This window comes from Mesoplodon mirus, assembly GCF_964341445.2.
Source record: "Mesoplodon mirus genome assembly, chromosome: 5".
NCBI lineage: Eukaryota > Metazoa > Chordata > Mammalia > Artiodactyla > Ziphiidae > Mesoplodon > Mesoplodon mirus.
The window spans coordinates 129,740,100-129,762,522 of NC_138980.1; the positions used below are offsets into that span (position 1 = coordinate 129,740,100).

Below are 22,423 nucleotides of genomic sequence, written 5' to 3' on the forward strand. Positions count from 1 at the left end.
GGTTATACAGACATGGACATTGGACCCTTTATCCATTTTGGAAAAAAGAACACAGAATGAAATCTCTAGAGCCAGCAGCCTTAAATAAAGCCTCTGAACATATATCTCACTTAAGTAAAAAATATATATATAATTTGCATACTACAGCTGTGATTCTAAATGGCACATGCCATGGTAGCCTGGCAGAAAAGCTTTTCCTCAAATAATGTCTTATCTGTAACCCTGAACTTAGCTGTCACCGCAGTTCCAGGAAGGCGAGAATCAAATCCTTCCTGTCTAATAACAGACTGGAGGAGGGAGGGAGGAGTCCTCTCCTCTCTGGGAGACAAGGGGACCTTCCTGCCCATCCCACCTCTGGGAGCCCTGTAAGTTTCTAACATGGCTGGGCCAGCTCAGGGCAGAACCTTCCTGCTAAAAAGCAGCAAAGGCGAGAACACTTTCTCTTCTTCTCAATTTCCTTTTCAAATAACTGTGGATATGGAAATTGTTTATTAGGGTTACTTTCTCCTTCACATTTCTGGAGAAACAAAATAATTAAATTTAAAATTAACAGGGAAAACGTCTTAAAAATCAAGAATTTAGTAAGAAGAATAGAAACGCTGGTGCTCCTGAGAGGGAGAACTCTGTTATAATATGTAACTAAATGCCTGAGTGATACAGTCTGTCATAAGAGAATTGGTTAGGCTCACCTGATTTTTATCAAAAATGATTACCACATTTGTTTTCTTCAGGCCTGCTCTTTAATCAATTATATTGATGCCATCTTTCAGATGTCACTTCCTACTAAAACACAAAGGGCAAACACTTACATGTTGGGAATTTCCCGGCAGTCCAGTGGTTAGGACTCAGCTCTTTCACTGCCAGGGCCCGGGTTCAATCCCTGGTCAGGGAACTAAGACCCTGAAAGCCTCCCTGTGTGGCCAAAAAGAAAAACAAACAAACAAACAAAACCCCCAAAACAAACAAAAAACAGGTATATGTTTACACCTGGGTAAAAATCTCTACTGTTCTGATTAATTTTTCTGCTGGGTCAGAAATTAAAGACAGGACTCCAAGGCCCTGATCTTCAAATATCCTGCAACCAGGCCTGCTTGCTCCCCCAAACACAGTGATCAATGAAAAACAGGGAGTCAGCACCAAAGTCAGAGGTCTCACCCCATCACTGGGGGCGGTTAACCACAGTCCTCCCGCTTCACAGCAAAGTCTCACTTAAGCAGGAGAAAAGGTGAGGAAAGTTATGACAAGGCAGCTTCTGAACTAAAAGAGAATTCATAAAGGCAGGAATTCGTGAAGCAAAGCAAACTCCTTTCACAGGTACTATTTCTGTGAGTAACAGCAGTACGTTCCGACCAGGGGGCTCAGCAAACGTGTATAATTTGGGATCGGGTCACCATCCTCTGTGACCTCTGTACAGTGTAGTCAATTTATGTGATGTATTACAGCCTTGCTTTCTAGACAGGGGGCGACAACCGTGGAGGGACACTCAAATGCTGAGTGTGAAAAATGGAAAAATCACGTGGCCGGGGAGACCATGAAACCAAACACAAGCTGCAGGCTTTTCTCTTCTTCTGTTTAGAAGGAATTTTGATCAAAGTTTAAAACAACCCACACCAAATGTGTGCTTTATGTTTTATATGTAGGACCAGCTGGGACCCACTGTCAGAGTCCAGAGTGGGAGCTGGGGGAGGGGTGTGCAGATGGGGGATGGAAGTGGGGATGAGCTCAGATTCCTAAGTGATCTCTCAAGCTAGCAGATTTCAACATCCTATACAAACTGACGTGGTCATGGAATCTCACTAGTCTAAATATTCTGGATTAGTGTGACTTTAATCAAAGGATCCCAAAATACTATCTCAAGAAATAGCCCCACTGGACAACTTACTTATGAAAGGAATACAGTTTGATTCTGTTATCCCTAAATCCCCACTTCCATCAACTCATTTCCTTGTGTCAGGGGAAATATGGAAGCACCGCTGAATGCAGAAAGAGCAGGAAGATGGCCTTTCAAGAGTTCGCCTCCCCTAAGGAGCATGTACCACCCACTGTGCACCCCCATCACACCGTTCACCTGCACCAGATGGCGAAGAGGTTCTCTCCAAAGAAGGTAAAATGGGGCTTTACTGGGTTGTGGGAAAATGAAATGTGATGCTCATATCTGTGATTTTAGCTTCCATGCAAAGAGGAGATAAAAGAGGGGGAGGGACAGCATAAAATCTGTGCCCGAGGACACTTGCTGATCTTGACATGTGTTCTATTAACTTTGCTTAAGTGGCTGACAGAGTACACTCTCAGCTCAACATGCTTTCCCACCCGCAGAACTACCCGTCCTAGGAAATGGGGTAAAAAATAACAGCTTTGGAGACACAGCACGCAATGGTCAAGGCCAGGTCAAGATTCCTCAGATGTGAATGATGTGAATAACAATAAACCGTGACGTTTAAAAACAGAATGGGCTGTTACAGCCGTGTGCCTGCACGTGACATACCAAGCACGTGGCTCACTTCCAGAGTCACGTGGGATGTGAAACAGCTGGATGATGCGTTTCCACAGCAAGCATCTGTCCACTTGCTAAGCACCTACGATGCTCTTCTAGGTACTTGGGATAATGGAGAGACATCCAAGACCCCTGCCCTCACAGGGCTTACAATCTACCAGAGCGAACAGATAATAAACGAACAATGTGGTAAGTAAATTCTAGAGTAGGTTAGATAATAAATGCTTTGCAAAAGCAGAAGGGCAGGTTGTACGTGAAACGAGATGAGCAGAGCCAGCCTCCTTGAGAAGAAAGCTTTAAGCAAAGAGTGGAGAGTGGGTCAGCTAAGAGGATGGCTGAGGAAGAGCTGTCCAAGCAGAGGCCCGAGGTGGGAGAACCAGAAAGGGCATCAGAGGGCACGCCGTCTCTCTCGGGTCCTGGCTTCATCTCTCATCCCTGCTTTCTAGCACAAGATAGGGGCTCAGTTCATATTTACTGAATGATTTAAACTCCAAGAAATACAAGATTATCCAATATACAAATTCAATCCAAACTAGGCCAGGGCTTCCTAAGAAAACTGTATGCAAACTGGATTGGTGGAAGGTACATTTTCCTGAGAGGAGCTGGGGATCAGATCTTCAAATGGGTTTTTGACTCTCTTTTCCCCAAAATGTGAGACATCACAGCTTTCTTTCCAGGAACATGCAAGAAAAGCAAAAAGTGGGTTCTGTCATCAGGGGGAACTCCTCACCCAGATGCTACTTGTGGGCAGAGTTTAAAGACAACGTTCTTTTAAATACAAAGAGGGAAGGTGGTGAGAGGGGCATAAAGGTAGGTTTATCCCACGCTCATCTCGGGGGCGTGCCCACTGTCCCCATAACACTCCCTCCACAAAAGAGACCTGCATGTCACCGGGGTAACCTTCTTGATAAAATACAGTCAAACATGAAAAACAGGCTAAGTAAGGTGAGGGAGTAAAAAGGAAAAAAAAGGCGAAAGAATTCAATTACAGTAAGAAGAGAAAAGTACTATCCTTTCTCACCTTCATATAATTTGTCCCTGCAAACACTTTTCAAACAAACACACCCTCAGGCAAAAGAAATTAAAGCCCCACAGGTTCCAACAACTAAGTCTGTCCTTACAACTACTTTCCATAGCAATTTCACATGCAATTAGCAGGAGCTGTGGAATCCTCATTTCATAGGAATCATATTTAAATGAGAATGCAAGATTAACATTTCTAGAAAATCTAATATTTAGTACCTCAACTCCCCACCCAACCCCCCATACTGTCTTTTCAACCTTTCAATTGCTCCTAATTTCTCATTTATATTCAGGCCTGCTCTAATACTTTAATGCACATTACCATGGGTCTCTTTCTTCAACTCTGCTAAAATATTTCATTTTACTCTTTCTATGTATTAAAAAAAAAAAAAAAAAAAAAAGAAAAAGCTGTTAAAAATCTCAGTTGTTGGGGCTTCCCTGGTGGCGCAGTGGTTGAGAATCTGCCTGCCAATGCAGGGGACACGGGTTCGAGCCCTGGTCTGGGAGGATCCCACATGCCGCGGAGCAACTAAGCCTATGAGCTACAACTACTGAGCCTGCGCGTCTGGAGCCTGTGCTCCGCAACAAGAGAGGCCGCAATAGTGAGAGGCCCGCGCACTGCGACGAAGAGTGGCCCCCACTTGCCACAACTAGAGAAAGCCCTCGCTCAGAAATGAAGACCCAACACAGCCCAAAATAAATAAATAAATAAATTTTAAAACACCTACTTTACTGAGATATAATTCACATATCATACAATTCACCCATCTACAGTGTACAAGCCAATGTTTAAAAAAAAAATCTCAGTTGTTACATTACGTGAGAAAGAAAGCATTATAAAATAGTTTAGATCCTACAAAGAGAGAATCATTTTTAAGGAAAGACTTGCTTTTCCGTATACTATATCCAAATGAAAATATCAAATGTAATTTTTGTTCAGAAGCTATTTTTACAAAATCTTTTTGTCCCTAATCTTGACAAGGTACCCCTTTTAAATAATCTTTTCTAACCTGACGCAGAAATTTTTATAAGTCTGTAATCTTTTGTATGCCAGGAGAAATGATATCATTTTTCCTTTTGAATTAGACTACATATCAGGAAGTGTATCTAACTTAAAAAATCAAAAGTCAAATTAAAAATATGTAGTTTGGTAGGAAAAAAACAATTATGTATATACCTCCCCTCAGCTAAGTGAAAGTATGCAAGAAACACAATGGTTGACAAAATTATATATAATTATATATATATACACATATATATATATAATGACAAAATTGTATATATATTACATATATACAAAAAACTTTCAGAGTCAAGTTTTTTTGATTCATCTAGGAAAAAACCTAACTTTTGCTTTTGAACTGTCGAGTAAAACATATCATTTGAACGTTATTTCTAAAGTACAGTATAATGTTTATAAAACAAGTATCCCTTTTGGGTTGGGATGGGAAGAGAAAAGCTCTTCCCTTCAAGTATCCTTAGTGAGTTCTTCGACATTTATAAAATATTCCCAATTCCATTTACCCTTGCATTCTGCTTCTTCATTCCTGGTACTTCATTCATTTGTGCTAAAATAAGTCAACATTAAAGAAGACACAATAGGAACAGGATCTCTTCCAGAAATACACTGTGATACCCACAGTCAGTTTTACTTGACACATAACCACCGCAGTTGAGTCCACCCATTTGAAACACATCTTTCCATGGCTTTCTCATTCTCTGGGAAAAAGATTATACAGGGGGAACAATGCTTGAGATCTACCAGTGAAGAAATGAATGATTTGACAAGGCTGTTAATAGCAAAGCGGAGTAAAAGGCTTGTCTCTGTGTGAAACTGAACAGAAGAAATACCTTAAGGAACAGCTGTGCTCAGAGCTGAAGTGGGGACCATCTCCAACGAACAATGAGTGGGTTTTGGATCAAGGTGTTTTCCATTTGAGAAAAATATTCAGTGATTTTTTTTTTTTTCTCATGAAGGCCAAGCACACTATTGGCATTAATGTTACAGATGACACTACCCAGGCAGGAAGAGGACTCCCTGTGCATCTACACTAACTACAGGATAGAGTTTCAGCTTCAGCCAGTATTCCTGGAGAGGAAACCAAGAGGTAGACACCAGGTTACAAAACAATGGTTTCTTCTCCGTTGAGTTCTGTGGTCATTTTATTACTCTCTCCATTTTCCATGCAGATCAAATTAATGTTAAATATACTACATTAGACTTACCCTCTACTTTCCCAAAATGATTATTTAGGTATATAATACCAGTTACAAGAATAAGAAAGCAAAAGGTGTTTAATTCCATAGCAACTCTAATAGTGTTTTGAGACACTAACTGAAAAGGTTCTCAGATATCATCACCCTAGTTTTATAACAACTCTCCACCCCACAAGCACAAATTTCTAGCCATGTAATGATTGACCAAACTTTTATGCACCATACATAAATTCAGGTAAAGTTGCCAAAACAACTTCTGCCCAGAGCGTTTCAGCCCAGCTCAACGAATGTGAGACTTTTCTTTAAAAAAAAAAAAAAGGAATCATGAAGCAATCACTCATCAATACTGACCTTGTTGCTCACTGTCTGCTTCAGTTTTTGAAGAACCTGGTGCAACAGGAAGGGGTCGAGGTGGCCGGGGCTTTGGTGTGGGCGGTGAGATCTTTTTCCTTCCAATGTATTCTACATAAGTTCCCGGAAAGTCTCCCCTCTCCCCCGTGGTCTCGTTATAGCCATTTAACCAGCCGATTTCTTCAGGCCTGGCTTCTTGTCCATCACTGAATCCAAGAGCTACTAAGGACCCTTTATTCACAGTCAGTACGTCCCCCAAGTGCAAGTCAATGTCTTCTTCCCGCTCCTTTTTATAGTCGTACAGCGCCCTGTACTGGTACCCCTCGGCACTCATGGCTGCAGACCTGCGACCATGCGACAGCTGAGGCTGGCTGCACACTGCAGTCTAACCTGACGTTTCTATGGAAAGTGAATTCAGAGAGTGTGTTAAGATTCCTAATACACGTCCAGCAGGGGATAAAGGATAACTCTCCAAAGGTTTAAGAGGAGAGGTGATTGGCCATCCGGCCGTCCATCTGTCCTCCATCAAGGGTGTGACTGAAGTCAGGGCTCACTTCCTCTGTGGCCGCAGTCTTCCCACCGGCTTCCTTTTCAGCAACTCGTCAACACATTGACTCGGGGCTGACTCTCCCTTCGAGGCCCGATCCTTTCTGACACTCTCGTCACACTGTCCATCTGTCATCTGATTTGACTATGGCACACACCACATGCGAGCTGCACCTAGCAAAGGGAAAACAAGACTTATGAATCAACGGCACACTTGGCCATCTGTGTGAATCTGAATTTCGATTTCCATTCAACAAGTATTTAATCAACCTGGCAGACATACACAGGCCCGTATGCTTTTGCTTGACATGGTATACACAGCAAAGATTAGTGAGGCAGGCAGTCCCCGCCTTCTAAGAACACTCGGCAGGGTGGGAGGGATGCTGGCATGTGGCAACATCTCAGAGATAAGACAGGACACAAGGAACTCTAACACTAGGTAAATGTCATAAGAGAGCAGAGACTGAACGCTAGGGAGTTCAAACAAGGGAGAGACCACATCTCACTGCAGGCATCTGAGGACAGAAGAGAACGCGTGGCATGATCTTAGGTACAGATGTGACGAAGCACATGTCGTATTCTGGGAAGAGCTAGAACAGGCAGACCAGTATGTGTGAAGCCAAAGAGGGAACATCACATCCGGGTTAGAAAGATAAGCAGGGGTTGAATAACAGACATCACACATGCCCGTGTCGAGTTTATGAGTGGTGCAATCTACAACGGGGAGCTGGAAAAAGGCTTGGAGGGAGGGGAACAACAAGACCAGAGCGGCACTTGAAGAACCTCAATCTAATCCTGGTGCGTGGAAGGGACTGGCACAGGGACAGAAGAGGAAAGCCGTGAAAGGTGTTTTGCAGCCATCTGGGCAAGTGGCCATGAAGGCATGAACCAAAGTGGCAGCAGAAGGTACGGAAAGGGGAGGACTGAAGTAAGGGAGAAAGAAGCATGTGTGGGACGTGGCAATGCTGAAAAATGGATCAAGAAAGAGAGAAGCACATGGTACTGGGTACTGGATCCTGGTTGGGGAGATGGACAGACTGCAGCATATGAGAAACAGAGGATGGCAGAGAAGCCAAGAGGAAGGGGCTCTTCCCAGGCTGGAGGGCTGAGCCAAGGTTCAAGGTGCTAGCTGACGGCTGGACCTTAAAGATCAGCCACTCCACCAGCTATTTTAGAATTCATTTCTGCATGACATGAGATAATCAGAGAGATACATTGACTTGTGTGTCTGTTTAGCAACATATTAGTATTTTTAAGCCAAAGAAATAAAGACACAAAACTTAGTACATAATAGCAGAGCATAGGTCATTTTGTTGGTATGTTCCTAGCAAAAAAAGTAAAATAGAAGGTACAAATTGTACAGAAAATACAAGTACAAAATAAAGAGGAAAAACTTCTCTCTCTTGCACTTTCTCCTTTATCCCAAAGTTGATTACTGTTTTAATTTTACATTGATTCCTTTCTTAAAAAGCAATAAAAATGATATATATTTTTTAAAAAAGAAGAAGAAAAAGAAAGAAAGAGAGAAACTAAAGGTGCCTGATCCTGAGTTCACAAGAAGAATGTAGCTACCAATATCAGGCAAAGGGAAGCCAGGAGGCCTGATGGGCTAACGGTGATGCTGGGCATCCAAATGCAAGCGTGGATCGTTGAAAACCTGGTCTGTGATTCAGGAGAGGAAACACACCTGAGGTTTGGTAATCAGCTGCAAATAAGGCAAGGCCAAGCTCAATGGAATGAAGGAACTCAGAGGAAAAATATTAAAAGTAAAAAAAAAAAAAAAAAAAAGATCCAAGGACCAAACATCAAGGTTCAATGAATGCCAATGAGGAGGGAAAGTCAAGGTCTGAAGACAATGCAATATCCTGGAAACAAGGGATAAGAGGGTTCAGGTAGGAAAAGGTGATCTCTAAGACTAAATCCTGCAGAGGCCTCTGGAAGTGGGAAACAGGCAGGGCTGGGTCATCTGGGGCTTTTGTCCATAGTGGAATCATCACGGACTTGAGAAAGCTCACTCTAGTCTAGTAGTATTGAGGAGAGTAACCAGAGTTTAAGGAGTTAAGGAATAAAGAGAAAGCAGAGATGGCTGCTGCAGATCACACTATGAACATAGCTCAGTGGAGGGGGAAACGGAAATGCAAGTTTTTTCTTTTTTTTTTAACTAGTAGAGGCAGAGGGCTTAGAGAGTCAGAGGCTCTTTAAGTTAGAGGCAGTAAGGCAGCTTGGATAGCTGCTAGAACAGTAGAGAACAACGTGCACACGGACACACTATGTGCTCCGTTCATTTCTCCACGTTATCTTTGTTAGAAAAGAGGAAAAGCAAACTAAAGGTTTCAGTTAAGCTGGCTGAACAATAAAGCAATAAAAACAATAGCCTCACAATTTCGGTGTGCTATGTCAAAGAGAGCTTTTATAAGTTTTCAAGAGTGGAGCCCTTTAGAAGTTTATTATTATAGGCACTCTGCGGTGTAGGCATCTTAAGAAGCAAATCTAATCACAGATTAATTGTTATGCTGGCATTCAGAAGTGTAAAGTATTCAACTTTACATGGCTAAAGCCTCTTAGCTGTAATACAATAACGCTCTTAGGAGAGTTACATATTAAAAGAAGGAAAAACAAACACTGGAGATCTTTGTGTAGCAAGAATATTAATTTGCAGTAGTATTCTACTTTGTATTTCAGTTGGCAGAGAAAAAAAATTAAAGCAGCCAGCAGAGCATATGAGAAAAATAAACTATGTTATGTTTGAAGACAGCCTCTCCTTTTGCTAGATCCAGAATCAAATTAAATATTCACTGCATAAATTCACAAGAAAATGTAGAACTAGCAAATCCCATTTTTAGTACTAATGTACTCTGTTACAAATGAGACACAGAACACGAAAATTTACATATCCCTAAATGCCTGGAAACCAGGCAATATGCCTGAGAATAATTTAATTCCTCCAAATCTGCCTTGAAATTTTTGTTAGCTTTTCCTGGCAATGTATGTTTTTTTGAAAAAAAAAAAATCCTCAACTAGTAGGCTGGGTAGATCTTTCCACCAGCTGCTGCCTATGGCTTCCTCTATTTCAACAGCCCAGGAGGCCAGTTCGGTGAGATTCTTAACAGAATGGGGAGTATAATAATTCCCCTCTCTCCCTCCTACTCTGTCCCCCTCAATTCCTCCTCTCCCCGCTACACAGCTCTCAGCAACCGCCAAGCCCTGCTCACGGCACACCTATGTCGCTATGCATGTCCCTCACCAGGGGACACTGCAGTAAGAAAAGATCCAGGTCTGCTCAAGGTTTAACAAACCTAAAAACTGTGTTTACATTGGCCTGAGGCTAAATCCCTGCAAGGAGATAAAGAACCCTGAGGAACCCAAAGACTTTAGCAAGACCAGACTTTAGAGTAACAATTCCCGCCATAGATGCCAGAGATCTACCTGTCTCTACAAATTCCCCCTCCCTCACCGTTTGTAAGATCCACCTTACTTTCTGTGCAGAAGAATCCTATGCAGAACTCTGGGCCCTCAACTGACCAAGAGAAGTCCAAATCTTCTATGACTCCTGGACCATAGGCAGCACACACCACTCATCTTCCGGGACTCCACCGTCAAGGCCAGGAAGACCAATCCAAACAGTTCAAGGTCAGCCATGATTCAGTGCCAATTAAGAGGGAGCGCGGGGCTTCCCTGGTGGCGCAGTGGTTGAGAGTCCGCCTGCCGATGCAGGGGACACGGGTTCGGGCCCCGGCCCGGGAAGATCCCACATGCCGCGGAGCGGCTGGTCCCGTGAGCCATGGCCGCTGAGCCTGCGCGTCAGGAGCCTGTGCTCCACAACGGGAGAGGCCACAGCAGTGAGAGGTCCGCGTACCGCAAAAAAAAAAAAAAAAAAAAGAGGGAGCGCTGACTAGCCATGGGGTGGTGAGTGGAGCGCATCCCATGGGGAGATGCAGAGAGGCCTTGGCTAGAGGAGGGCGGCCCTCCCCTGCTGCACACTGTACACTTTCTCCTGACGGCCATGCCCATTTTAATGGCTGCCACTGTCGTCGTCACTAAATACTGGAAGCTATAGGTGTATTAACCCATTCAATCATCACCATCGAATATTCAGTGGGAGCTATAGGTGTATTAACATGTTCAATACTCAAGGTAACCATGAGATGGGTACTATCAACATTCTCACTTTACATAGGAGGAAACCGAGGTGCGGAGAGTTTAGTGTCTTGGCTGCGATATCTTGGCCATGATAACACTCACCAAGGGCGAGGTGTAACTAGAGTTCAGATCCAGGCAGTCTGGCTCCAGAGCCACCACTTTTAACACCTTAAAACCTACTGCCCAGGGCTTCCCTGGTGGCGCAGTGGTTGAGAGTCCGCCTGCCGATGCAGGGGACACAGGTTCGTGTCCTGGTCCAGGAGGATCCCACATGCCGTGGAGCGGCTGGGCCCGTGAGCCATGGCCGCTGGGCCTGCACATCCGGAGCCTGTGCTCCGCAACGGGAGAGGCCGCAACAGTGAGAGACCCGCGTACCGCAAAAAAACACACAAAAAACCCACGGCCCAAACTCAGCTTGCTCGGATGCCCCAGGACGGCCCAGATATATCCATGGGGTCAATGGTGCAGATTTCTTGCTTGCACACTCTGACCTCTTAGATTTATCTTGAAGGTCTGCTTGTTGCTCTCTGTAACAGGGGCCTTACCGATAGTGTTCGTGGCTCTTTCACAGAAACACCTGCACAAAAAGAAGCCATTATTACTCAGCAGGAGTGCCCTCAGTCTGAGACTCAGCAACTTGGACCACACAGATTTTCTTCCAAAGAGACTTCATTAAGCTGCATCCTTGCCAAAGAAGTCCATGAACTAGTGAATCAAATACTGGGCACATCACTTCTGGAAGGCTGCCCTCTTCTGGAAGCCTGCCCATTTCTGCTCTACAAGCTTCAGCTTCTGTTACCTACATGCTTCTTGGCATCTTTGCCCCCTGCTGCTACCCCAGGCCCCTCACTGCACAATTTCTAACAGCTCAGCTCCTCCTTGGGGGCGGGGGGGGGTATGTGAAGCATCGTCCACAGTCACCGGGGCTATCACATTTAGAGAACTGGCAAGTCCTCTTTTCTCTCACCCTCAAATTTCTCTCTCACCCACAGAGCAGAAGACTCAGCAGACTGGGGCACTGGTCGTGCCTAGATCACTCTCCTGTGATCAGTGTGGGGCTGAAACTACATGGTGCCCAGGTTCACAAGCTTACCCCTCCAACCTCTTCGGCTACATACACCTGTTCATTGAAACGTTTCCAGCCAGCTTCAACAGAATTATTTCCACAGTTAAGATCTTTATATGTGGATAATCTAATGTTTTCAAATAACCAAGGCAGTTTTATGACATATGCTCCAAGACAGTGCATAACCTAAGTTACTGCAACAAAAGGTATAAAGGAGTCCTAGGAACAAATAACAAATGAACTTACTCATACAGAACATCCTATGCAACAGTTCAAAAGGTCCTTCACGGGAAAAATTTTGCTCCTGGTTTTCAAGCCTTTTACAGACTGCCTGCAATACCATTACTCGGAAGGCAGATTTTTCTATCTCTGCTCAAACACCAACCAATTCCCATTCTGTTCCTCAGAATAAAGTTGTTTCTGATGCCCGACAAGGAGCAATCCCTGACTTTTTAATGTACAACTGCTTGAAAGTAAATTTTCAATTTAAACCCTCTAACCCGCAGGCATTTGGGCAAAGAACCAAACAAAATTCTTTGAAAAGTCCTCTGACTTTGTTGACTTACTCATTCCCCTTTCACAAAGGACGGGGATTTAGCAAACTTGGTGGGGAGGCGGGAATAAAGGATATTTTCAAATCACTTTAAATAAATCAAGAATATAACCTGAGTGTGTGATTCTATCCTGCCATGAAACCAGCAGTTTGGCCCTGGGTCCCAGCACAAAATGGACTTTCAATCCAGCTGCAAAGCTACAGAGAGGTTCCTGGCCCCCCAGACCTCTAATTCACCTCTCCGTCTTCAGTGTGGTAGCTCTGAGGAGTGCAAGCTCCCTAACTAAATTCACACAGCCTTTTTAAAAAACAAAATGCACAATTCATTATTTAAAACTCTTTTTACCTTTCAAATAATGTCCTGGAAATCATGAAAATCAAACTAAACAGTTAAAATTTCCTACTAACATAATGAATTTCAAGCTAAAATGATGGGCTCAGGGTAAAATTTTATGGGATGTAAATTTTACCTCAGTTAAAACAAAATAAAATGATGGGCTCGGAGGAAGCCCCAAGCCACAGTCCTCAAGTATCTCCATTCATTTTTCAAACCAACCAGAATGTGTCCCAGGCTGCCACGCTCAGGGCTGGGTCTGCACTGTGGGGAAGCAGGGCACAAGTCCTGCCCGCAAGCCCTCTGGGGGTTGGGGGTATGGGGGTGGGGGGACAGGACAAGCCGCCCCGGTCAAACAACAAGGACACAGGGCTCTCCAGAAAGCAAAGTGATGGGATAGCGGAGCACTGCCGAGGGGCAGAGACACAGGCCCAGCTGGAGGCAGTTCTCAGGCTCAGTGGTCACCACAGGGAGGATGTGGCTTCCAGAGCCTGAGAAACACATCCCATCACCCAGAAAGGGCCATGGGATGGACCATTCTAGTTCTCTGCATCATCCCGGGGAAGAAGCCCTGAGGAGGCGGCCATGGAATGGGAGGACTACAGCAGACAATCTCGAGTCCCCCTCTTGTGAAAATACAATGCTGCTGTGTAAAATTCTTAGCAAGAAGGTGAGTATTAGCACTGGGTTTCACACTCAAAGATGCTTGTCCCCACTGGTGCCTAAATTTTTAAACTTGGGCAAGTTACTTAAACCTCTCTGTGCCACTATTTATTATGAAGATTAAAGGAAATTATTTATACAAAGACTGCACTCCATGCTTGATAATTAGAGCTTAATTAACACCAACATAGTGCTTATTAGGGGCCAGGCACACTTCTTCCGGTTTTGCATACGTCAACTCATTGAATCCTTATGACCATCCTGGGTGTGCTTATCATCTCCATTTTACAGATGGGAAAATAAGCACAGAGAAGTTAAATAATTTGCTTTAAGTCCCATGGCTAGTAAACCACAGCTATAGTTGCATTATTGTTACTACCATCATTACTATTAATATTGATTGCCACTTACTACCACTTATACAATTCATTTTAAAACCAGAACATTTGCCAAGAATTTTCTTTTGCCCTGCCTCTAAATGCTGCAAACTCTACTGAAAGAATCCTCAAGCTAGCCAAAATAAACCTCTCCGCTGTTTCTTTAACTCCTTTTCAGAGTAAATAGATAGACAGATAAGGGCTGCTTGTGGACTTTGCCCATCTAGTCCTGAGGCAGAGGGTGGCTCTATAGAGGTCGGGGCAAAGGAGACCTGGGAGGGGCCAGGGCTGTGTGAGAGGGTGGTATGAGACAGGGGGTGGAGTCAGGGGACAACACTGCTCTCCAGCAGGGTTTGGTGGCCGCTCCTTAGCTGCCCTCAAAGAGAAAAGGTGACAGCTACATGCAGTCCTCCAGGGACGGAAGGCAGCAGCGTCCTCCTGTTACAGCCCTAGATTCTGGGGCTGAGCGCCGGGGCTGGGCCACTGGGGGTCCAGCCAAAAAGGAGAGGGGCAAAGCACTCCAGCCCGGCCCAGGCACCTTGCTTTCTTCACTGTTTCCACCCACTGCTGGAGTCCCCTCATTTTTGCTAGACTCCTGTGATCGCAGTACTCACAGTACTCTCTGGGTGATCGTTAACATGAAAACTATTTTGATTACAGGTGCCTGGGGGTACGTATTGGATTTACTTTAAGGAAAACAATGTTGGGAGGATACAATCTCCAAAGATGTTTTTATAGTAGATTTTTTTTTTTAAAGCAAAAGGTACACTACACTCATTCTATCCTTTCAAATAAATAAACAGACAAAACCCCTAACATCACCCCAACAGACAAGTTTAGGAGTAATTACATAGTCTATTTTCAGCTGCTTTGGCGTAACGTACATGAAATGGCCTTTAATTGCCACTCTCTTACGCAAGTAATTCCAATAAGAGAGTTAGCAGAACCATGGCAGGTAATCACATTAGGGTGTAGGTGGAGGAGACAGGGGGAAAAAAGCAATAAATAGGATGAATATTTTTAAAATTAATTACAACGTAAGTTTTTTATTAAAAGCTGTTATATAATTGATATTATGCCTTCTAAGGTAAAAACGAAGTGATAATCCCTTCCTTCCATTGATAAGCAACTTCTTGTTTTCTGAGGGCTTCAGTAAGATGCTCCATTCTCTTGCCTTCACTGGCAAATCCCTGTGTCCTCCAAAAGACAGAAGAGCTGTGGGGAGCCCGTCTAAATGTATAATATACTGAAAAAGGCACTTCCCTTTTTCTTCTGCATTGTGTATGCCCCAGTTGTGGGAGAATTAAAAGCAAAACACCAAATGCAAACATGATCTCAGCTTTCTATATTCTACCTGACCATGAAATCATTTTATTTTCAATGTGCTCACTGACCATCTCTTTATTCACTAAAACTCATTTTGCATATGACAAAATGCAAACACAATGAGAGCTGAACTAGAATTGTTTCTGTTTTAATGAGTGTGTGGACAATCTTTCAGAGTGGATGCCTTTTTAGAATACTCCCTTGAACTACCTAAGAGAAAAAGGAAATTCTGACAAACATATTAGCCTAAGAATTACGGGGCATTCATGGAAAATTTTAATTAAATATATGGGCAACACTCTTAATAACACAAAATTTGAGTAAGTGGAGCAGGCTTGCACTGAAGATACCAAAACCCTTCAAAGCCAGCTTAGGCGCACTTAACATTTCCAGCAAATAAATGCGTACTACCATCATCACTGTCAATAACCAAAATACGTATCACCTATGACTTACTGTACCACTTCTGTTTCCCAAAACCAACTTAATGTTGTGGGGATTTACTGTTCTTAATAAAGTGAAATTTAAAGAAACAGCTATGGAAAAACAATATAATTAATCAATGGTAAGTGAAATGCTTTTTCACGTTGGCTATCAGCATCACAGAGGTGAAAAGACACAGTGATACCGTCATTTTACAAAAACAGATAAAACAGCAGATACTAGTGTGTACAATGCAAGTTATCTGCTATGCAACTGACAAGAACAGGTCCCAAATCAAGATGAAAGTTAAAAAGCAAATGCACATCACACTTTGAAAGCCAGTATCAGATATATAAAACTTTCTTCCAAACACAAAAATCTATACACCTCTATGGAAAAAGTACAACTCTCTAGTTGCAATTGTCATATAAAAGCTGAAGAGGCCAGCAGTGACATAACCCAACACTTCTGCAAGGCAGGGAGCCTCCTCCACCAGCCTTTCCAGTTTAAGCCTGATTCTGAACCAAACACACCTTCCCAAACTGAAGAAGGATCCCCCCCAAAAATCACTCAGTGTATTTTCTTTGTAATGACCAAAACACTTGCTTCCCAAAGTTTAAGAACTTTTGTTTCTAAGAAAACTATCATCTATGCTTTTTAAAAGCTGTTTATTTCAAGACAGTGTAATCTACCAAAAAATTATGGCTACGAGGGTGTTTTTTTTCTCTTCCAACGATAAAAGATGTTTGTGGCCTTCTGTGCAGAAGTCACCAAATTCCTGATGATTTGCCCCATTACTGATAGCCTGTCTCAGAAATAAACTTGTCTTCCTACTCTGACCTTTTCTAGCTAATACCTAACCATCTTTAAAGCTGCCAAACGCAAGACAAGCTAATGAAATATTAAAAAACAAATAAACAAAAACCATTCCACATAACCCCTGGGTCACTTACTTTGTGAATGTCCCGCCTAACAACTAAAACTCCAGCCCCATCACACTGAAATGACAATCTTATGCTGCATTCAAAACCCGGAACTGCTTTATCCATTCTTACTTCGCATTGACAAAGAGGAAAAGAACTGAAAAAAAAAAAAAAAAAAGCCCCCCAAAACCCCCAAACAGAGTAAACTCATACTTAGATACCAACAGTGCTGCAGCTCCACCAGGGATTAACGGTGTAAGTGAGACCTTTCTGATCTTAATTGCGTCCAGAGAAGCAGAAGAATTTCCCCAAATCCAGTCCACACACATTCTGCATTCAACATGTAACAGCCATTCCGCTCACACCCTTACATTTCATGATCGAATTCTGGTTACCAAAGTACATTTCTGCACTGGAGCGGTTGGCCTGAGCTTTCCTGTTCTCTTTGTCTTGTGATCTGCGGGGCAGTTTCTGCCCTTGGGAAGTGAGTGTGAGAGCTGTGGATTCCAGACAATTCCCCCACGATCTTTCAGCTCGGGTTTGCACGCTCTCTCGCTCTCTCTAGCCGGCTCCATATTGCTGGGCCGGTCCCTCCAGCCTCGCCCCGCGTTACAAAAAACCTGGATTTCCGGGCTGTTCCAAGACCCCATTAAGTCTGCCTCCAACAACCTGCCCAGGCCCGGTCGGCACCACACGCCGAGTTAGGGTCCCAGCGACCGGCCGCACCGAGGCGCACTTCCCCCACCCCGGAAGAGGAGGGAGGCGAACTTCGGAGGGCGGGGGCTGGGGGCTAGCTCCGGGGACCCCCGCCGCCCCGCTCGCCCCGGGGAAGGGCCCGGGCAGCGACCCGGGTGCAGCCGGAGGGCGCGGGGGAAGGCATAGCTCCTTCCCGCTAACGCAAAGGCAGCGGTCAGGGCGCTCTCCTCTGCTGAAAGGCGCCGGAAAACTGCAGCAAGGCGACAGTGGGGACCCACAGAAGCGTGAGGTGACGGAGGGGTGGCGGAAGCCCGAGTTCGCCTGCAACTCCAGGGACGAATGCGCCCAGCGGCGCGCACAACCCGCTCGGAAGAGGACTAGGGAAACGGGAGCCGCGAGGTGGCCGGGAGCACGCAGGACGCTGGCCGCGAGGAGGGCCCGCGGCTGCACGGCGGGCGGGAGATGCCGGCGGCAGGGAGGACGGCGGCCGGCTCGCTTCCCCCGGCTCGGCTCTGCAGGAGAAGCGGCTGCTGGTGACAGGAAGAGAGCGGCGGTAGCCGCGCGCGCACGCACCGCCTCCCCCTCCCGAGCACACACCCGGACCCGCTGCTGCCGCCTACCTCCCCCGCCGGCCTGCTTCCTTCCTCTGCGGGGCCCAGGCTGCAGCGGTAGCCTCTTGCGCGCACGGCTCCGATGCGCCCCTGACCAGGCTCCGACCCGCCGGCCGTTCCCGACCCAAGCTCGCCGTCTCCCGACCCGCTCCCCGCCGCCCCGGCCGCGGCCGCCGCTTCCTCCAACTCCGCTCCAGCTGCTCACGACTCCTTTCCGTGCGCCGGCAGCTCCAGCGCCCGGCGGCCGGCCCCGCCTCCGGCCTCGCCCCGCGCGCCCCGCCCCCGAGCCCGCGCCAACCGGCGCCCGCGTCTCCGCCCCTCTCCGCTGGCCCCGCGCCCTCCGCCGCCGCCGTTCACTTTGCGGGCCCCCGAGCCCGGCGGCCAGGCGGGTGGAGCTCCGGCCCTGCGAACATTTTCCTGCTGCCGGGCTCGCCTTCCGCCCCCAGCTGCGGGGATGCCCTGGGCTGCCGGGCCGAGCGCTCTGGCTTTGCGCCCTCCGGGCCGGCCAGGCTGCTGCCCGCCTGCGGCCGAGCCGGCTGCCGGGCGTCTTCGAGACCAGAGGCGGCGGGTCTGGGGAAGATCGAGGACAAATTCAGACTTAGAAGCTGCGTCTCTAATCGCAGTGTCTTGAAACAAACCCCAGCCTCTTTGGAGCCCCCAGCGCCCCAGCGGAGTGGCTGGGATGGGGAGGACTCGGATTCCAGGCTCGCCAAAGCCAGGAGGCCCTGCAATTCATGGCCTCGCCAGCGCGGCCTCGGGAGTGGGCGGAAAATCCTCGCCACCCCGCGTAGCGCCTGGGGGTGAAGGAGGGGTGAAAGGGTGAAGCGGAGGGACGAGCGCCCGCAGCCTGCCTAGAACTCCAGGAGCCTGGCTGGCACTGCCGCCGCCGGGAGCCGGCCCGGCCCGCCAGCAGGGCAGAGTTTTATGAAGAGGGCGCACGCTGGCTGATCCCTCGCAGTCCTGAGATGACAGAGCAAATGTAGGTCGCTCAGGCAGACCGTGGCCCCTTGGTTGCTCATGGGGTCGGTGGAGGAAGCTCATGTGACTTGTACGGTTCCTTAAATTTGTTAATTTTCAAATGCACACTCTTCAGCCAGTCGTCATTATTTTACTTGCTCAAGAAAAATCTGACGTTGACTCGAACCTTCCTCTGACAGTAGGATGGGATGCCAGCACCCTCTGTTCCTCTTTCGCCCGTGAAAACATGTTGAGTCCGCTTTTTAAAAAGCTCTTCCCAGATTCCTCTTTCTGCGGTTTTGAGACCTGCACCCGCCCAGCCTACTTGCCCTAGAGCCCTTTTCCCAATTTCCTTGCAAGAACATTACTTTTTTTTTTTTTTTTAACCAAGCACTTAGACTTTTGTCAAACTTTGAATTTGGTGGTTTATTCCTCTGGGCGTTGGAAGTAAAGAATATCCTGAAATTTATTGACTGTCCTAAGGAATTATAATCATTCTTAAAGGTGACTCACATTCTAACGGACAAGTTAGTTCTACGTTAGAGTCTTCAGGCCCTGGCATTTTTGTTATTACAGCATATTTCTTGAAGTGGAGATACAAAAGCAGACAGATACTTGTCTTGTTTAAGAATCCACTTCATCTAAAAGTAAATATGAAGTTTACTAAGCTACATGATTCCCACCCATCCTGTGAAATGAAGGGCCTCATACATTGTTTGCCTGAGCTTTATAAATGAAATGAGGTATCTCACCCTGTGATAGAGTTACTTTGATGCAGCCCAATAAGCTGAGATGTAACTGCTGTGACGTTTGCTGTATTGCCTTTAGGCTTGCGTCTGAAGAAACCTCACCAGCTGTCTCCTTTTATACATGATGAATCCCTGGAAAGACATTTATATACTGCTATAATGGGGTTCTATTCCCCCAAACCTAAAAATAGTATGAAATCCTTAATCAAGCTTCCTTTTCTAGATAGACTTCAACAACTTATTTCCAGTATATGTTGTTTTTTCTTTAATGTTTTTCTGTCATATTTGAACACATAGTGTAAGTCCAAAGAGTGTTCCATGATGGGACAATATGGTTCTCTTTCCATAATTGAATAAGTTTAGTCTTTGTTTCATCTTATTAAATTGATACCTCCCCGCCATATCACTAATATTCAAATTTTTATTTATTTTTATTTTCTATTAATTTCTATGAAATAATTAAAGCAAAAGTCACCAAAACAGCAGTATTCAAAAATTTTAAAAATAACCTTTTCCTTTAATCAAATCTTATCTGGACTCCAAAAATGTAACTGTTATGAGAAGCCATGTGGTGAGACCAAGGGCACCTCTAGGTCTTTGGACCAGCCATGGCATTACCTCTTGGGAATTTGGTGGAAATGCAAATTCTCTCCTCAGTGAATCAGACATACTGGGGATGGAGCCTATGGATCTGTTTTAATACACCTTCCAAGTGGCATGCTAGGGTTTCAGAACCATTGCTCCAGGCCTAAGGCATCTGGGAACAAAAAGTGAAACCACTGAGCAATAAAATGCTCAAATAAAGGCTCAAACACTACCGTGCAATCAGTAACAGCGGAACTGGTGGATGACAGCGGTGCCACCATCAAAGAGCTCAAAATGTCAGAGGAGGTACAGTTTGCCAAAGGGAGAGAGGGTTGTCATGTATAGTTGGTGACAGCAAAGGTGGTTTGGAAGGCAGACCTATGGGAGTCAAGGACCCCCAACACCAAAAGGTTTTCAGTGGCTACAGCAAGCTGAGATGTACCCTCCCAAAAAGGTCCAGTAGTACATTCTCATTTGCCACCATCACTCCAGCTACTTCAATAATGTGAGTGCTAGAGTAAGCTTCCATTAGACTTGAAACCTAAGTCTGTAGTTTAGGGTTCAAAATCAAAATAAAACAAAAACAAATGCCTTCGAGCCTTACTTCTCATAGACCAGCAGCTCTGACACCATCTAGGAGCTTGCTAGATATGCAGAATCCCAGACATGCATGCTGAATCGTAATCTGCAGTTTAATAAGGTCCCCGGGTGATTCACATGCAAGTTAAACTTTGAGATGCTCTTAGACAGGGGTCCTCAATTTTGGAATTGCCTGGGGAGCTTATAAAAATCCCAGCACCTGGATTGCACAACAGATGGATTATATCAAAATCTTTGGGGGCTGCAACACAGGCATCAGTAGCTTTTAAAGTTCCTCACGTGATTCCTGACAGTTTGAAGCCAGGTTCAAGAACCACCATCTTGAAGAACCCAGGTAGGAAAGGTGCCATCAGGAAAGCCAGCTGGGGAGAGGCTGGAGCCCAAATGGCTGGTCTTAAAGGGAGCAGCTGGTACTAGAGTTTAGCTGACTGTGGCCACGCAGGAATGTGAGCCCAGATTTGCCAGGCCTTCCAATTCTCAGAGAGAAGCTGGAAATCCAGATTTTTAATGGGCAATTTCCCAATTATTAAATGATGGCAATTCATTCAACATTTTTTGAAACCTGGGTTAGGCCACATAAGCGTTACGACCACCAGTAGTTTATAGTTTTAGGATGCTGTACATCATAAAATTAAGTGGGCCAAAAAAAAACAAAACAAAACCGGGAAGCACACCCAAGAAGAGAACGGGCTTGTTGGAAGGTCAAACTGTTGATCTCAAGGATCACGTATTTTGAGTCTTCTGTTCTCTACAACACCAAACATTGCAGGCCTTCAATGGCTGAGAATTGGTAACGGGTGAGATACCAGTGTTAGCAACCCTGGGGCAAAATACTCTGGAATTTTGTCCAATATTTTTATTTTCCCTATCTCCTGCCCTGATAACTGAAGTGGGAGAAAAATCAATCTTTGTATTACTTAGCTTAAAATTTTCCCCTCTTTGTGAGCTAACCAGGTTAAACACATATTAAGAGAAGCATGAAAAAAATTATTGGCTGGAATAGTGCTTCCTAGCAGAGGGAGAATTCAGAAAGCCAACAGTTTTAGAATTCTCATTCTGTTATTTCTGAGCTTGTACATGCTGTTAACCACGTTGAGGTATTAGAAGGAGAGGCAACTTCCTGACTGTACCCCCTAGAGAACACGTCAGATCATAATCACCTGTACTCAGAGTTCTCTGGTCATAATCTGTGGTCTGGGCATTCTTGTCTCTTTCAGCTCTTCAGTCCTCATACTTTGGGAATAAAACTAAATAAGTCAACCCGCAAGCAATGGAAGTAAATGAACCACCTTAGTGGTAGTTTCAGTTAATTCTACTCTCAAAATTCCCTGTAATAAGCTGGATTAAAAAAAATTACAACATAGTAATCTCAGTTGATAAAATATGAGACACACAAACAAAATTTTGTGTAGTTATTTTCTTGAATGCCAGGGCCACATTTATTTTTGTATAACTCCAGCAAATAATAGACTTCCTGGTACCTAGTGGGCACTCAGTAAAGGAGAATGGTCTGGAGGGTTAAAAGAAACTCAACATGAAATTCTTATACGTGCAACTGTTAAAGCAATAGAATGCAAGTGTTGTTCAGATAGAACCTCTGAGGGCCTAAGTCAGAGCCAGACTTGAGGACGGAGCAACAGGGTCACAAATGCTGCCAGTCTACGAGTGCTACTAAAACATCACCAGGCTGGGAGCAACTGGAAAGCTATGTGCAAGGAAAAATGAACCTTGATCCTGGTATCCTACCATATAAAAAATTTGACTGGAAATGGATCATAGACCTACCTTT

The 22,423-nt window shown here is 45.1% G+C and overlaps 1 protein-coding gene across 3 annotated transcripts in view; it reads right to left on the minus strand.

Moving 5' to 3' along the window:
- PIK3R1 (phosphoinositide-3-kinase regulatory subunit 1) overlaps positions 1 to 22,423 on the minus strand; it is a 342,820-nt gene that overhangs the window by 74,899 nt on the left and 245,498 nt on the right. The window contains exons 1-2 of one of the 3 annotated variants that reach the window (XM_082620675.1): positions 17,753 to 17,950; positions 6,086 to 6,805 (exon numbers count right to left, since the gene is read on the minus strand). In XM_082620675.1, coding sequence (XP_082476801.1) covers positions 6,086 to 6,419 — 334 coding nt within the window. In that variant the 5' untranslated portion in view covers positions 6,420 to 6,805; positions 17,753 to 17,950. Of the gene's footprint in view, positions 1 to 6,085; positions 6,806 to 16,807; positions 17,008 to 17,752; positions 17,951 to 22,423 lie in introns of those variants that run through there. The other 2 variants (XM_082620677.1, XM_082620676.1) reach the window with 2 other exon arrangements.